At 39.2% G+C, this 17,993-nt stretch overlaps 1 protein-coding gene across 6 annotated transcripts in view; it reads right to left on the bottom strand.

The window, feature by feature from the left end:
- Nucleotides 1–895: 895 nt before the first annotated feature.
- The window catches only part of MTM1 (myotubularin 1), a 120,251-nt gene continuing 103,153 nt past the window's right edge, over nucleotides 896–17,993 (bottom strand). For 4 of the 6 annotated variants that reach the window (XM_032264129.1, XM_032264128.1, XM_032264125.1 and 1 more), the window contains 5 exons: nucleotides 16,345–16,551; nucleotides 14,274–14,366; nucleotides 13,529–13,642; nucleotides 10,751–10,927; nucleotides 896–2,609 (listed from right to left, as the gene is read on the bottom strand). In XM_032264129.1, coding sequence (XP_032120020.1) covers nucleotides 2,442–2,609; nucleotides 10,751–10,927; nucleotides 13,529–13,642; nucleotides 14,274–14,366; nucleotides 16,345–16,551 — 759 coding nt within the window. In that variant the 3' untranslated portion in view covers nucleotides 896–2,441. The remainder of the gene's footprint in view (nucleotides 2,610–10,750; nucleotides 10,928–13,528; nucleotides 13,643–14,273; nucleotides 14,367–16,344; nucleotides 16,552–17,993) is intronic. The other 2 variants (XM_032264126.1, XM_032264127.1) reach the window with 2 other exon arrangements.

Genomic DNA, 17,993 nt, shown 5'->3' with positions numbered 1-17,993 from the left:
ACTCAGCTTATTCGGAGACTTTTTGAGTATTATTCCTTCCGTAAAAGCAAAAGGATAAGCTTGGCTGCATTATCAAAAACAGGTCAGAAAGTGCTATGACTATATTTAGAAACAAAACCTATTTTCAAAGATTTATGATTTGGAATTATTTGACAGGTTGTCCCAGGAAGAGAGATTCTTCTATTTCATTCCAAAAGGCAGAGCTCAGGCCATTCGATGGGAACTCAAATGTAGACTTCAGGCTAACATCAGTAGGAACTTCTGGTGCTGCTGTAGGCCTTGGGGCATGTCAGCAACAATGCCATCTAGCCCAGAAGGTCCTGGTGAGGGTTCGATGAGGCAATGTCTGAGGAAGGACTTCACAAAGCACCTCAAATCTCATTGTTATAAAAGATACACTTAGTCATTTAAGAGTCCTATTCCGATTTTTTTTCTTTAAGCTCCGTTGGACTTGATCTATTCTGATGGTCCAAAATGTTCAATTTTAGTTTACTGCTATAACTATTAAGCATTCTTCGAATGTACATATGTAAATGACATAATCTCCAACTGGCAATACTGTTTGAAGAATTAAAAAAAGTCTTACCTAATGAGACATCAACTATGGCTTATTTAACCAGTATCTTCACATCCCTTACTATCAACTGCTATGCTCCCTATGCAGCGCCTGAAGTTTTGCATGTTTACTTTTGCAAAAGCCATTTTCATAGACAGTTGTGACTCTTCAAATCTGCATTGTGAATGCACTTAAATGCCCAATCTTGCTGAAATTTTGGGAGAGCCCTGTGAGGCTGGCCGTGAGAGAAAAAGTACAAGAAATAGACCCAGGAAACGAAATAAGATGGCCACCATGCACATTCCCAATGCATACACAGTGAGAGCCCTGCAAATAGTGTTAGGTTTTAGTTAATACATTTATTACAGCAGGTCTTTAGTCATTATTGCCATGAAAAAGTTTTCATGAAATTTCACAAAATCTTTTAGGCTATTAGTATTAGCTTTCTTTTTATGGAGTGACACTTTGTTAATTTATGAAATATTTACAGCATTTACAAAAAGTAAGAGAATGTCTAATAAAATTTCTTATACTTACAAAATTCATACATTATACTACTATATTTGAGATGTCTTATTTGGTAGACCAATTAAACTATGACATAAAATAATTTACAAAGATATATTTAATCTTTAATTCATTGAAAACAAAACCATATTAGCTATAAATAGTCCTTTACAAATCATTGTAAAACACTTAATTGTTTTAACTCGAGCCTTAGCTTTTACAAATATACTTAATAAATGAATTAGTTCAGATAGCAAATAGAACTGTGCATTTAAAATTTCACTTAATACTATAAAACAAAACAACCTGAAAAAGCAAACTGCCTGGTACTTCAAGTAAAAATTTGTAGAACCAGTTTTTATGCACGCGTGGGGTGGGGAGGGAAAGCCAACACCATTGAAATTGAAATGCATAAACACAATACTTTAAAGAATACGCTCAACAAATGTACATCTGGGCGTCAATTTCTAAGGATGATGCTCTAGCAATAGCTCATGCATCCAAGACGGTAGGCCTATATTTTGGCAGATGAGCTGGACTGACTAGAGCAACATTTGCGAAAACATTCCCAGAAGCAGCAGGACGCTCCTGACATCCTTGGACAGTGCTCTCTTTGAGGTTTGCCATAACCCGGAAACCATTCCGAATTTTAGGCAAGCTCATGAAAGAATTTAGAAAATAAAACTGGCAAATTAAAAAAAAAAATCAACTCATATTTAACTGGGCCCTGTCAGTTTTTTAAAAAATATAAAAATAGGCTTCTCTGGAGAATTAGGGGAAAACATTTTCTACCCTCAAATTTCCAAATAATGAAAAACTCATCTATGTAGCTATTTCTCCTTACGTCACCACTTACGATGGCATAAACATTGGCAATTACTTAAACATCTTGCTTTTGGGTAATGCCTAGGAAGCGGAGCTCAATTTGGTTTTGGCAGTAACACACATCTTTCACATTTGGATTCATTTTAGATAATCCAAAGCAACTGTTAAGCAGCCTGAGGAAAATCCATTTCATGAGCATATTTCCCCTTTGATTTTAAAATAATGTTGTTTCAATTAAGCCCACAAAATATGTACTGTATATATAGTATTTCTCAAGAGGTAAATTAAATCTAAATTTTGTCTTTCAAAAACTGCACTTTAAAGGTGTCAGTGTTTTCCAAAACCTCACCTCAGCTCCCTTCTTCTGACTGCCGTGTGGACCCTGTCGTTTTCCTGTAATATGTATTCTAGAAGGCACATCTTCAAGAGTTTAAGATTATGTTAGCTCGGGTTCTACAAGGAGGCAAATATTTTAATCTACTTTTTACAAAAGCCCCAAATGAAAGTCAGCATTGCCTTTATTTCAAACTCTAATGCAGTGCCAGGGACTCCCTCAGAAGTGAGTTTGCACATGGGGCATCATTTGCGAAGGACTGGAAGGTGAAGTCGGGGGATCAGAAAGCTTGGCAGAGTTGGCGAGCTGCAGTTCCTCAAGCCGCTTTATGTATTCGTCACGCAAGGCTAAGAGCTCCATGTAACGCTGCTCCACTGGATTCGGCTGCTGGAGAGAACCAGAGACATGAGCGAGATCTTATGCCAGCCATGTCACGAGAACTCACCTGCTCTAGCCATCTGCTTCGACCGCTGATTTGTAAATCAGCCTTTCACTCAAAGTTTAACATAATACATACTCTCCTTAACTATTGCCTCATTGACACATACAGGAAAGTACAACACAGCACTAGAACACCCAGCTGTTCACCAAGAAAAACCTAATGTGCACATTTCCTCACACAGGCAACCCATCTTTTAAAATTTATCAAACAAGACCCAGCTCCAGTCTCCCGCATTGCCTGTCCCAGGCCCACGGTCCTCTTTCACTCTGAGGGACAACTCTTCTTAAGTTGCTGTGTGGCCTTCCTTTTTGTGCAGATTTGTGACACTTTTCCTGTGAGTGAGTATCCAGCAACAAAATACAGTATTACTTCATATTTTATCAAAATTTACACCACTGGTACCATCCGGTATTTACCAATTGACATTTTGACCCAACATGTTTTCTGAATTTCATCCTTGTTAAGTTGCATTGAAGGAATAAACCAGTTTCTCCACCCATTCCCAGGCTGATGGGTAATCAGAGATTTCAAGGGCTCCTCAGTAGTATGTGCAATGCTGTACTGAGTATCCTTGTACATATCTCAAGCACATGTGCGAACGTTGCTCTAAGGAATTATCCTGCGGGTGGAACTGCTGAGAAGCAGAATATGGTCATTTACACCTCACCGGATGCTGCCCAACTGTTTGCAGAGAGGGTGGCATCACCTTAGGCTCCTGCTGGCGATGCCTGGTAGTTCCACTGTTCTGCATTCTCACCAGAACTTGGGAACATACAATGATGATGATGTTCTCCAGTTTGAGGGCCATCACGTGGTATGTCAGGGTAGTTTTTGTTCCTACTGCTGTGCTAGAACATCTCTTCATGTGCTTATTGCCCATCTTAATTTGTGGCTGAAAGCCACGGTGGCTCTGCTATGCTCTACCTTGGGTGTGAATGCTGGCTTTGCCCCTCGCCTTCTGTGTGCCTCTGCTTCCCTGTCTGTAAAATGGGAATCAAAACAGCACAGCCCTCACATGGCACTGTTATGTGAGTGCAGTGAGTTAACAGTATCTGTTTTGCTACAATGGTAACTACTTTGATGAGTAAACAGGGGATTGATGTTGATACAAAGGCAGAAGTCAGGCTGGAGCATAAGGTGATTCTCCCAGCATGTTAATTTTTAAAAGTTTTGTACTGAGATATAAACCACACACAGTGCAAAATCTTCAAATTTTCACCTCAGTGAATCTTGACATATGTATACACTTAAATAATCACACCCAGGTCAAGATACACACAGAACAGTCCTCCAGAAAGTTAATGTTTTGAAGGGATCAGGGGCAAGCACTTTCTAGAAAGCTTAAGCAATATATGAAGACCTTAATGTAAAACCCCAAACCATGAAAATCCTAGAAGAAGACTTAGGCAATATCATTGAGGACATAGGCATCGGCAAAGACTTCATGACAAAAACGCCAAAAGCAATTGCAGCAAAAGCAAAAATTGACAAATGGGATCTAATTAAACTAAACTTCTGCAGAGCAAAAGAAACAATCATCAGAGTGAACAGGCAATCTATAGACTAAGAGAAAATTTTTGCAATCTACTCATCTGACAAAGGTCTAATATCCAGAATTTACAAGGAACTTAAACATATTTACAAGAAAAAGATAACACCATCAGAAAGTGGGTAAAGGATATGAACAGATACTTCTTAAAAAAAAAAAGACATTTACGCAGCCAACAAACATGTGAAAAAAGCTCAACATCACTGATCATCAGAGAAATGCAAATCAAAACCACAATGAGATACCATCTCACTCCAGTTAGAATGGCGATTATTAAAAAGTCACGAAACAACAGATACTGGCGAGGCTGTGGAAAAATAGGAACACTTTACACTCTTGGTAGGAGTGTAAATTAGTTCAACCATTGTGGAAGACAGTGTGGCCATTCCTCAAAGACCTAGAACCAGAAATACCATCTGACCCAGCAATCTCATTACTGGGTATATACCCAAAGGACTATAAATCGTTCTATCATAAAGACACATGCACACATATGTTTACTGCAGCACTATTTACAATAGCAAAGACCTGGAACTAACCCAAATGACCATCAATGATAGACTGGATAAAGAAAATGTGGTACATATACACCATGGAATACTATGCAGCCATAAAAAGGAATGACAAAATGTCCTCTGCAGGGACATGGATGAAGCTGGAAACCATCATCCTCATCAAGCTAACACAGGAACAGCAAACCAAACACCGCATGTTCTCACTCGTAAGTGGGAGTTGAACATTGAAAACACATTGCCAGAGAGGAGAACATGACACACCAGGGCCTGTTGGGGGATGGGGGTTGAGGGGAGGGAACTTAGAGGATGGGTCAATAGGTGCAACAAACCACCATGGCGCATGTATACCTATGTAACAAACCTGCACGTTCTGCACATGTATCCTGTTTTGTTTTGTTTTTTTTTTTTTAAAAAAAAAAAAGCCAAATGTCTACAAAAGTGCCTTTCTTTAGCACATGTAGTGGTTTCCAGAACCATCCTGCTTCCTACTGTGTTGAACTGTTTGCTGAAGCTGTGAGCACCAGTAAGGAAGCTGTGAAGGCAATGCACTGAAGAATGTTGCAGCTGATTTTTTTTTTTTTTTTTTTTTTTTTGAAGAGACAGGTTCTCACTCTGTTGCCAGGCTGGAGTGTAGTGCAATGATAGCTCAGCAAAACCTTGAACACTGTAACCTAAAACTCCTGGGCTCAGGCAATCCTCCTGCGTCAGCCTGCCAAGTAGCTAGGACTACAAGTATGCAGAACCATGCCCGGCTACTTAAGACTTTTTTTTTTTTTTTTTTGTAGAGATGAGGGGATCTCACTATGTTGCCCAGGCTGGTCTTGAATTTCTGGGCTCAGATGATCCTCCTGCCTTAGCCTCCCAAAGTGCTGAGATTACACATGTGAGCCACTGTACCTGGCCTGGATTCAATTTTTAATGTTCAGGAGAATGGTCTCTATTAGAAGTAGACACTTTTTAGAACCTGTATCCCAGAGAAGGGATCATGAGCCATGAGGTTGCCCTAACAAATTAACATAAACTAGGTGGCTTTTAAAGCAACAGAAATTTATTCTCTGACAGTTCTGTAGGGCAGATGCCCCAAATTAGGGTGTCAGCAGGGCCATGTACCCTCTGGAGGCTTTAGGGGAGAATTCTTCCTCACTGTCCAGCGTCTAGTGCTTCCAGGTGTTCCTAGGCTTATGGCAGCATTGCTGCAATCTCTGCCTGTTTTCACGCGGCCTTCTCTCCTCTATGTCTGGGTCTCAAACTTCGCCTCCTTTCTCTTATGAGGACATCTGTCACTGGATTTAGGGCCTGCCCACCCTAAACTTAGGATGATCTCATCTTGAGATCCTAAACTTAATTACAACTGCAAAGATCCTTTTTCCAAACGTGGTCACATTCACAGCTTCTGGGTCGCTGTCTTTTGGGGACCATACCATGCTACACACTACAGGCAGCCAAGGCATGAATCAGCTAAAGCCAGGTGCCAATGCAGCAGAGGTGGAGCCACGCCCACATGTCTACTGGGACTGCTGCTTTCATTAGCGCTCTGGTTACAAAGGTGCAGAGGATTGCAGAATTCAATTCATCCCACTCTCCCTATGATCACTGTAAGTTTCAGCGTGCGACTGGCAGTGGGAAGTTTTCCAGAAACGCATGTCTAGCATTATGCTTGGTAGAATGCCTGACACCCAGTAAGTGCTGTGGGATGCTTGCTAATATCCTTTGCCCATTTTTCTCTTAAAATTCAACTGAGGGCCAGACACTGTTCTAGGTGCTCAGGATGCACCAGTGAACAATGGAGGCTCAAATGCCTATTTTTATGGCCTTTATCTTCTAGTAGGGGGAGACAGACAAACAACAAATGTTAACAACCCTGGGAATTTCATAGAACATTCGAAGGTAATCAGTTCTACAGAAGACTAGAGCAGGGTAAGAGGGTTCCATGCTAAACCGATGGTTGGAGTGAGCTGCACTGAAGAGGCGATCTTTGCAGAAAGACTTGAGAGAGATGAAGGAGGGCATCACGTGGATATATGAGTGTCTAAGGAAGAGCAGAGGCCAGTCTGGCTGAAGCTGAGCGTGTGACAAAGAGTTGTTGGTGAGGATGCCAGGAGGTCACAGAGGTGAGGGGTTGGGTGGAGGTCACACGAGGTCTCAGAGGCCATGTAAGGACTTGTACCTTCACTTTGGGTGACGTGAGCAGCTACCTGGCCAGTTTCCAGCAGAAGAGTGACATGATCTGCTTTGGCTGCCATGTTGAGAAGAGTAGAAAGAAGTGAAGGCCACGTCAGGGGGTCCAAGTAGAAGGCCATTGCTGCCACACACAGAAGAGGGCAGGCGGCGCACACCAGTATGGTGGCAGGGGGCTCACTGAGAAGTGCTTGGACTCTGAATGCGTTTTGAAGGCACAGCTCAACAAGCTCTCTTGACAGACTGGACATGGGGTGTGGGAGAGAAAGGTGTCAAGGATGACTCTAAGGTTCCTGGCCAGAGCAACTAAGCTGGTGCTACCACGAACTGAAATGGGGAAGATGGCAGGAGGAACTGAAGTGGGGAAGACTGCAGGAGCAGGAGGTTTTTGGGGGAATATTAGGAGTTCTGTTTGGACATGTTAGCTTCTATTTCCAGTCCCAGCACCATTTACTGAACACTCCACTCACAGGGATGTGTTATGTTGCCACCTTCTTACTACTCCACGTCTCCACATCAACGCAATGCAATTCTAATACTCGTATGTCAAAGGGAGACTGTTTCTGGGCTCTGCTCTGTTCCAAATAACTCTTGCTCTATAGCAGGGCAGGTTCTTCCTTGATATTCTCCTCCAAAATTGTGGCTATTTTTAAAACCTCCCTTTGAAATACGAGTATTAGAATTTAGAATCAGCTCGAATATTAGAACGAGCACGTGCAATTAGATAAGAAAAAGAAAGCAAGTGACAGTCATTTTTGCAGATGGCATGACTGTATCATTAAAAACTGAAAGAGTAAACCTAAAAACTATTAGAAATAAAAAGGCAATTCAGTCAAATAATGGGTATAAAATATATAGAAGTTATTGGGTTACAGACAAACACAAACCACTTGGAGGATGTAAACAGTCCATTTGTAATACAAAGACAAATAACAAGAAATAAAAACTTCAAGCCAAGTGATAAAATATTATACCTCGACTTCTCATTTGGAAAATGAATTATAAAGTATGTCCTCGCTAGGCATGGAAAAGAAGACAGGCAATCAGCTCATTATGGAAGTGTTTTACGCCTTCACAATTTTCATATTCATATCCCTTTTAATTTTTCTAACAAAAATGACTTAAATACCACACAGGTCGGCCTGTTGATATTAGTCCTGAATCTCATCCTTTAGTTACCACTATACAAAATTTCAGTACATCCAGTGCAGCCCTGATTAACAGCTACATGGAATGTAGTGGTTCCTGGAATGGTTCCAGTCACCGTATGATGCTGACTGGCAGCCGAAACTCCTACTCAGGTTTGTAATGTGACTATGCTTTCGGCATGAGTAATTTCTTCATATTAAATAAAAGTACCAGCTCTGCTTATTGATAGCTTTTCAAATGTAAGCATTGGTCTTTCCATGAACTCTGTTGAGTTTTTATGTCATAGCCAGGGTTGATGGCTTTTGCTTTTAAAAGTACACTAATCCTGCCTTCTTTGAGGCTAACAGCTCATTATGGGGCTGTATACAGGTGGATAGTAATTGTATACCTTCTGGCTCACAAAACTGAATAACAATTTAAATTTTAAGTTGTTAACTACATTCTTTTAGGTTTATATTATATACTTTTAAAAGTCCTATGCGATTGGATTTAATCTATTTCTGCATGAATAATGTTCTACATAAGCGGATCTTTAAGAAAACCTAATGTACTTAATTCATACTTTTATTCTTACACTCATCCCTGTGCATTATGATCATTGGCTTATGTTTCTGGCCGCCCCCACCAGCTTGGGAGCTCCTCACGGGCAGAGACCGCCTCTTCTTAATCTCTGCATCCCACTAGTGCCTGATGCATGAGAACATTCAATATTTGGTAGATGAAAACACAAAGTGCCTGCGGAGATGAAGATGTGTGTAGGGTCCTTCACATTCAGAAAATCTACATAGAAAGGAGAAGTTATTTCTTTTCTGAATTCATGCCAATAAATCATAATACAGGCCAATTCCTGTCTCGAAGTAAAAACCCCTACCAGACAATGGGCACTACTCTCCAGCCCAGTTCCATTTTGCCAAGATCTATGAGAATAAGTGGGATAAATATATTCTAATAAGTTCTTCTAGTTATGTACCCTCAAACTTGACCTGCCACACAATTACCATTACTGCCTTTATGAATTCAGAAATGAACTGCTCCAAATTCCTTCAATTTCAAGAATTTCTCCAAGTACAAACGGGTGACAAGAGATTACAGGACTTGCACAAAAACTGTCCGTATTTTCTCACTGACAATATTTTAAAACCAAGCCATGACAAATATGGAAAAGGCTTATTTTATAGGACAAACACAGTGCTCATCTAGAATATATATATGCATTTTTTTTTCTTTGAGATGGAGTCTCACTCTGTCACCAGGATGGAGTACAGTGGCATGATCTCGGCTCACTGCAACCCCTGCCTGCTGGGTTCAAGCGATTCTCCTGCCTCACCCTTCCAAGTAGCTGAGACTACAGGCATGCACCACCACACTCAGCTAATTTTTGTATTTTTAGTAGACACGGGGTTTCACCATGTTGGTCAGGATGGTCTTCATCTTTTGACCTTGTGATCTAGCCCCCTTGCCCTCCCAAAGTCCTGAGATTACAGGTGTGAGCCGCTACCATGCCCGGACTAAAATATTTTTTAATACAAAAATGAACACATATCCTGTAAAAGCAGTTAGAACTCTGTAAGGATTACCATTTATTCTTTACTTGATAATAAAAAATGCTAGAACTGCTGCTAAATAAATTCCCCCCATGTGCTTCTCAAATCCCAAGCTAAACAAGTGAATGTTCTCAAGCCCTGGAATCTGTCCCTTTCCAAAAGAATACACATTTCAACCATTACCAAATTGCAAAAGCCTTTCATGGGAGTAGCACAGACCCTGAAATGAGGATGCTAGCTTGAAATGGGCATTTCTCCAGTGAGGAGGCAGGGCACAGACTGGTATGCTGCCAACTGCCTGAGAGGAATGAACCATCTGAGAGAGAGGCCACAGCTATGGGACCCTGCTGTGGCCAGCCTATTTCTGGCATTAAATCTGGTGCTTATGCAAGACTGGACTGTCAGAACAGGTAGTCGACCACCCAAACTGCATGAAAATGTACAAACCTTTACAAAGAACCATCACAAATACTGAATATCGATAATGCTTAGAACAAATCAATAAACTGATGTACTGCTGAGCCTTTACAAACAGATTGCTTTTCCTTCTGATTTTGGATGGAGTGGAGGTGGGAGAATGGAAAGCCCAAATGTGTCTTTAACAAAATGGAGTCTTTCACTTCAAAACCCACTGTTTCCATTTTTGCTTGATAAATGGCCAACTGAATTTCCTCCTATTGACAGGGTAATTATCTTTATTTTTTAAGTAAATACCCTCAGTGAAAAGCAATCTGATGTTAGCTGACCTAGTGCATACACCTGAATGACAGAGTAGCAAACATTTTCTTAACAGGGTCATCTAAGTCCAGTCAATGTAAAGAATTTTCTAACAATGTCTATATAATGAACAACTACTTCAAGTGATAAAAGGAAATCTCTGGCTATGAAAACTCAGAAATTTTCTAGAGCTTTAAATCAGCTAGCATTATAGTTAACAATTGTATCACATTGGCAGAAGAATGGCAGTTTCACATCAAAACACATAGTTTAGTAATTTTAAAAAATTTAAATGAAAGTTGAGCTTAACAATAAGTATTTTTATAGTCTGATATTTTTCCTCATATTGTTTAAAAAAAAAAACAAAAAACAAGTAACACAATCTAAGCCCAGCAGTTGACATTGCTATCTTTGAAGAGTGCAATTGCACTTACTTGTTGCTTGATCCTGGGGTTCCATCTAATGTAATAATTCACCCAGAGTTCCAAGTGACGCATACTGGCAACTGGATATAAAACTCGATTGATTTCTTTAGTATAGAAGGGGTTTTTGAATTTTTCTTTATTACTGTTTATCAGTGACCACAAAGAAACAGTTCTTTCTGTAACTTTCTACAGAGAGAGAGAGAAAGTGGAAAGCCTAAGCCAAAACGCACATAAATCCACATATCATTTTGCAGCCTATAGCAATACAGTTCAGCATGAAATTGAAGCATACATTTACATTATCCTCATAATAGCTCAAAAAGCCTCAGGGGCCAGTGAGTGCGTGGCAGCCACTTATCGATATTTGCATAGGTAATGGCCTAGCTTGAAAGCCACAGTTCCTGCCAGAAGACAGGGACGCAGGATGCTGTACCATTAAATGCAATTCACTGACCTAAGTAGAGTATTTCCAGCTAGGTAAAACATTTATGAACAGATGGGTGGTATACTCTTTTTAATTCAGTGAAAAGAAAAATTATCATACTATCCCAATTACTTTAAAAACTTTTCTATTTGTTAGAACTATGAAATCTTAACCTGTGTCTACTTGACAGTAGGCATCTGGACAGTTAATCAACCATCCAGATGTTTAATCTACATGTCAACATCCATATATTTGAAAACATCTGGATAACTGACTGCGTGAAGTCTTCACTGTTTAGCCTAGTGTCTGTCATCTCATAAAGATATTCACATTTTCATTGTTTTTTATTGCAGGCTTTTGCAAAATTTTGACCATAAACTAGAGAGGAAACAAAAACAAAAACCAAAGCTAGGGAAATAAAAATACAGGAATTAAAATTACCAAAGGTAGAATCTGAAACTTTTCCTAGTAATGACTTTAATAAGAAAAGAGCAATAAACTAAAACTGGAAGCCAATAAGAACATCCCAAAATAAGTGACTAAAGACACTTCTTCAACATATGGATGGATTTGATTTCATGAATAATAACAGCATAATTTTGCCTTTCTTTGAATCCACCTAAACCTCAGTTGCACGTTTTTCATGCCAAAATCTATACCACATTGTGTTTATGTGAATGTTACTTTGCTTTTATTTTTATATATGCACATACTTTAAAAAGTCAAATAGTTTGACAAGGTTATGAGAAAAAGAGCTCTCTCTCACCTTTTTTCCCAGAAATAACTTTTCCCCCCAGTATTACTGAGGTACAGCTGACAAATAAAAATTGTATATGTTTAAGGTATACAATGTGATGTTCTGATATATGCTTACATTATGAAATAATCACTGCAATCAAGCGAATTAACATCTGTCACTTCATATAGATACCAATTTTTTTGTAGTGAGAACCCTTGAGATCCACTATTTTAGCAAATTTCAAAAACACATTATTATTAACTATAATCACCATACTGCACATTAGGTCTTCAGTACTTACAACTGAAGGTTTGTATCTTTCGAACACTATGTCCCCCTTTCCCTTACCCCTTTCCCCAGTCCCTGGTAACAACCTTTCTACTCTCTGTTACTATAGGTTCAAGTTTTCTTAGATTCCACACATAAGGGAGATCATGTGGTACTTTTCTTTCTGTGCCTGGTTTATTTCGCTTAGCAAAATGTCCTCCAGATTTACTTACGCTGTTGTACATGATAGGATTTCCTTTTTTATGGCTGAGTAGTAGTCCACTGTATATAGGTACTATGTTTTCTTCATCTATTCAACTGTTGATGGACACAGGTTGAGTCCATATCTTGCCTACTGTGAATAGTGCTGTAATATACATGAGATTGCAGATACCTCTTTGACATAATGATTTCATTTCCTTTAGATATGTTCCCAGTAGTGGGAGTGCTGGATCATATGGTAGCTATATTTTCACTTTTGGGAAAACCTCTGTCATGGTTTGAATATTTGTATTCTCCAAACCTCATGCTGAAATCTGATCCCTAGGGTGGGTGCAGTGGCTTACACCTGTAATCCCAGCACTTTGGGAGGCTGAGGTGGGTGGATCACTTGAGGTCAGGTGTTCCAGACCAGCCTGGGTAACATGGCAAAACCCCATCTCTACTAAAAATACAGAAATTAGCCGGCTTTGATGGCATGCACCTGTGGTCCCAGCTACTCGGGAGGCTGAGGTGGGAGAATCTTGCTTGAGCCTGGGAGGCGGAGGTTGCAGTGAGCCAAGATTGTGTCACTGTACTCCCAGCCTGGGTGACCAAGTGAAACCCTGTCTCAAAAAAAAGAAAAAGAAAAAGAAACCTGATTCCCAATTTTGGAGGTGGGGCCTAGTGGGAGGTATTTGGGTCATGAGGACAAGTTCTCACGAACAGACTGACATTCTCTCTTAGGGGTTTGTTCTCACTCTATTAGTTCCCGAGAGAGCTGGTTGTTAGAAAGAGCCAGGCACCCTCTCCCCTCTTGCTTCCTCTCTCACCGTATGAGCTCTACATACTGGCTCTCCTTCACCTTCTATCATGAGTGGAAGCAGCCTGAGGCCCTCGCCAGAAACTAAGTAGATGGCACCATGCTTCTTGTACAGCCTGTAGAACTGTGAGCCAATCAAACCTCTTTTCTTTATAAGTTACCCAGCCTCAGGTATTCCTTTATAGAACACAAAATGCATACCTTTATGTAATTCCTACTCTTTGAGGTCAAAGACAGTGTCTTACAAGCTATCATATTCTTTATATTTCATGGCAGACTGCATACATTTTGGCAAGCCTAACGTACAAAAAAAAAAAAAAAAGCATTTTTACTCACCTGTCTTTCTCGAGCAGATTCACAGTTGAATAAGAAAGTACCAAATCGGCAACTATACAGATGATCCAAAATTATAATCAAAAATTGTTCATTGAATTCAAAAGCTGTAGGGAACTAAACAAAAACAAGCAAAGAAAGCATGAAACACTGGGACTGAAACTTGACAAAATTAAAAAGATACCCCGTAGAAGTAAACAAAGGCTGCCACATTGTAGGTTCTAGGAAGGACAGCAGAGGCTGTCATTTACACGCACACTAGAGTTCTTTTTTTGGTACTTTACATAGGACCGAACAGTTTAAGTAAGTGTTAAACAAAGCAGTAAAGAAGAAAAGGAGATAAACAGGCTGATTTTCTGGGTTCTACTGCATGTACAGTGTAGTTTAGGTATTAAGGTATTTAAGGTATTATGAGTTAGCAGACACGGCTATATATAAGTGTCAGTGTAGAATGTATGACAGGACAACTTGGTATTGTCAATTCCATTGATCTTCCGTTAGTAGAGATAACAGAGTTAAATATTTAAGTTTTAAAACTTTATTAGGGAAAATTCCAGATATATCAATAGTAGCAGGAATAAAAAGGTGAACACTCATGTAGCCGGATTCTGCAATTATTCACACATGACCAGTCTTGCTTCATCTACATCTCTACCCGTATTATTTTGGGGTCAAATCCCAACCATTATATTAAAATGTTTAATTTAAACATTAAGTTGAATGTATTTTCATCCCACATGTTCCTTACCTGTTTTGACATCTGCCATACACAATCAATAAACTGGAGAAAAATAGGAGAACGGTCAGCATCCGTATGGTTTTTATCACCATGACCTATTCTCTGAAATAAATTGATGAAGATAATTTGTTTTAATTAACGAGTACAAAACTGAGAAAAGCATATAACACACAAAATGTGATAATACAATCAGCAATCTGCCTTCTAAATGCCAAGTTTCTCAGACAGGAAATAATATATACTTCCATGGCAATATAGGTAATGTAAGGTTTCAAAATAATGGAAATAAGTATATAAACGTCTGTAAAATACCAATAAAAACTGGCAAAGAATCATCATCCTGGGTGATTGTTACAACTGTTTCATATAGTTGGAATTTTGTACAAGTCCTGAACAGCTGTAGATAGAATAGACATGATTATCCTACTTAGTACATTAACAATATGCTCAAGCTAGTTCCTTCAGTTGCAAAGAGAACAATCCTAAAGTTTCCAGACTTAATGTCCAAAAGGTATGATTATTAGAATGAAACACTCTTTCTCTCCTAAAAACAAGACAAAACCAAAAAATCTCATAATGATTCATTTACTAAACAATGATTCTTTCTATGGCCGGGCGCGGTGGCTCATGCCTGTAATCCCAGCACTTTGGGAGGGCAAGGCCGGCAGATCACCTGAGGTCAGGAGTTTGAGACCAGCCTGGCTAACATGGTGAAACCCCATTTTTACCGAAAACACAAAAAATTAGCCAGACGTAATGGCACGTGCCTGTGATCCTAGCTACTCGGGAGGCTAAGGCAGGAGAATCACTTGAACCTGAAAGGCGGAGGTTGCAGTGAGCGAAGATCATGCCATTGCATTCCAGCTTGGGCAACAAGAGCAAAACTCTGTCTCAAAAAAAAAAAAAAAAAAAAAAAAAACAAAACGATTCTACTTGAAAATGTTATTCACACTATGAAACTTGGATGAAGGCTAAAATGATACATAAAGGAGTGTTTCTGAAAGGGTAGTCTACACATCCCCCTCATGAGAATCACTGAGGAGCTGGGTGAAAATGTGTATTCAAAGGGCATCTGGAAATAAGACCTAGGAATATGAATTTTTTTTTTCTTTAAAAACAGAGTCTTGTTCTGTCACCCAGGCTAGAGTGCAGCGGCATGATCTCAGTTCACTGTAACCTTTGCCTCCTGGGTTCAAGCGATTCTCCTGCCTCAGCCTCCTAAGTAGCTGGGACTACAGGTGCATGCCACCACGCCCGGCTTTTTTTTTTTTTTTTTTTTTTGTATTTTAGTAGAAACCAAGTTTCACTCTGTTAGCCAGGATAGTTTCGATCTCCTGACCTCGTGATCTGCCCGCCTCGGCCTCTTAAAGTACTGAGATTACAAGCATAAGTCACTGCACCTGGCCTAATTTTAATAGGTTATTTTGATGATTTCATTAAAAAATTTCTTGGGGAAGTTATTTTTAAAAATTTATTTTTATTTTTAATTGAGAGAGAAATTTATATATACTGTGTATACTATGTTTTGATGTATATATATATACATTGTAGAATGACTGAGTATACCAAAAATGAGGATACACATTACCTCACAGTTACCATTTTTGTGGTGAGAACACTTTACATCCATTCTCTTAACATTGTTCAAGAATATATTAACTGTAGTCACCATGTTATACAATAGCCCTTTTGAACTTATGCATCTCTTGATGATTTACAAAATGACTATCAAAAAATAAAAAGCCTCAACTGAAAGTCTATAAAATATATTGGACTCTAACAGCTATATTATTTGAGAAAGAATTGTCTATCTTCCTTCTCTAACGACATTTCAATTTAAATATTTCTATGAAGATTGTTTGTATTACTTTCAAGTGAAAATGCAAACAGTGCAGATGGATAAACATGTCTCTTAAAAAGACTTTCACTACTCAAGGCATCATGCATTTTCAGACTCATAAATTTTTTATTACACTCCTCAGATTTTCATTTTAAAATTGAATATGTAGTTTAACAACTAGTTTTAAAATCCTGAATGGTAAAAATGATCTATTTTTAGAAATTAGCTTTGTTTACTTACAGATGCAAATTTATGCCCAAAACTTATCCATTCTTTTTGTACCAATATTTCGAACCCTTCAATGCTCCTATAGAAGCTATCCAACATTAGCATGGCCAAGGACGTCAGCTGAGCAGTCCTGTCCCATCCATCACTGCAATGCACAAGCACTGAGCTCTTCCCTGAAGAAACTTTGTCTGCCACTTGAATGGCTCCTGTCAAAACGAGCTGGCAAAGAAAAATATGTGAGTCAGTAAGGCGCTATAACATACTGTTTAAATTTGATAGTTTTTAAACCTAGAAAAAGCCGTGCTTTAAAATATCAATTAATTCCAGAACAAAGATTTATCAAAATGCAACACTAAGTGCTGCAGGATCTGTTGATCTTCCTCTACAGACACTGCATTTGAATGTGCCCAGGTATTAAAAAACAAACCCAAACAAACCAAAAGTCAAACTGCATCCCAAACTTATTTTCATGGATGTGACTGTGATTGTGATAGTGTGCTAGGTCTGTCATAAAGTACTACAAACTGTGAGGCTTAAACAACAAAAATAAAATGTGGCACATATACACCATGGAATATTATGCAGCCATCAAAAACGATGAGTTTGGGTCCTTTGTAGGGACATGGATGAACCTGGAAACCATCATTCTCAGCAAACTGACAGAAGAGCAGAAGATCAAACACCGCATGTTCTCACTCATAGGCGGGTGTTAAACAATGAGAACACATGGACACAGGGAGGGGAGCACTACACACTGGGGTCAGTTGGGGGGAAATAGGGGAGGGACGGTGGGGGGTGGGAAGCTGGGGAGAGATAGCAAGGGGAGAAAAGCCAGATGTAGGTGATGGGGAGGAAGGCAGCAAATCACACTGCCACGTGTGTTCCTATGCAACAATTCTGCATGTTCTTCACATGTACCCCAAAACCTAAAATGCAATAAAATAAATAAATGGGGAAAAAAAAAAACAAAAAAAAAACAAAACAAAAAAAACAACAACAAAAATGCATTGTCTCACAGTTCCGGAGGTTAGAAGTTTGAGATCAAGGTGTTGGCAGCGCCATGCTAACCACTAAAGATCTTTTCCAGGTCGCTCTTCTAGCTTCAGGTTGTTTCTTGGCTTGTGGCAGCGTAACTCCAATTTTCACATGGCAGTCTCCCTATGTGTGTGTGTCTGTGTCCAAATTTCTTCTTTTTAGAATGACCTTAGTCATAACGAAGTAAGGGCTCACACTACTCCAGTATAGTTTCATTTCAACTAAACATGTCTATAAAGACCTTATTTTCAAATAGCGTCACACTGAGGTATTGGGGGTCAGGACTTCAACATATAAATTTTTGAGGGACAAAAACTCAACCCGTAACAATGATCAGATTAAAAAAAAATCACTGACCCAACAGGTTGCATCTAGACTATAGAAGTCTGATACAGTGAAATTCACCTTTTGACCTTTAAATTGGCAATGTATCAACTCTTACTTGGCTCATAAACAGTAGGTACTTAAAGTGAAAGTATTCTCGTAAAAATCTGAGACTTAGAAGTATCAATAAATGTATGTATACGATGAGTTACTGCTATGATGTCATGTTTTGATGATTCATGCATTCAGAGAGATACTTTATAAACCATGCAATATACCCATCATGAATGTGAGTGCGATAA

This window comes from Sapajus apella, unplaced genomic scaffold (assembly GCF_009761245.1).
Source record: "Sapajus apella isolate SASKATOON/1434 unplaced genomic scaffold, GSC_monkey_1.0 scaffold142, whole genome shotgun sequence".
Lineage (NCBI taxonomy): Eukaryota > Metazoa > Chordata > Mammalia > Primates > Cebidae > Sapajus > Sapajus apella.
This window is presented reverse-complemented; position numbering and strand designations above follow the sequence as displayed.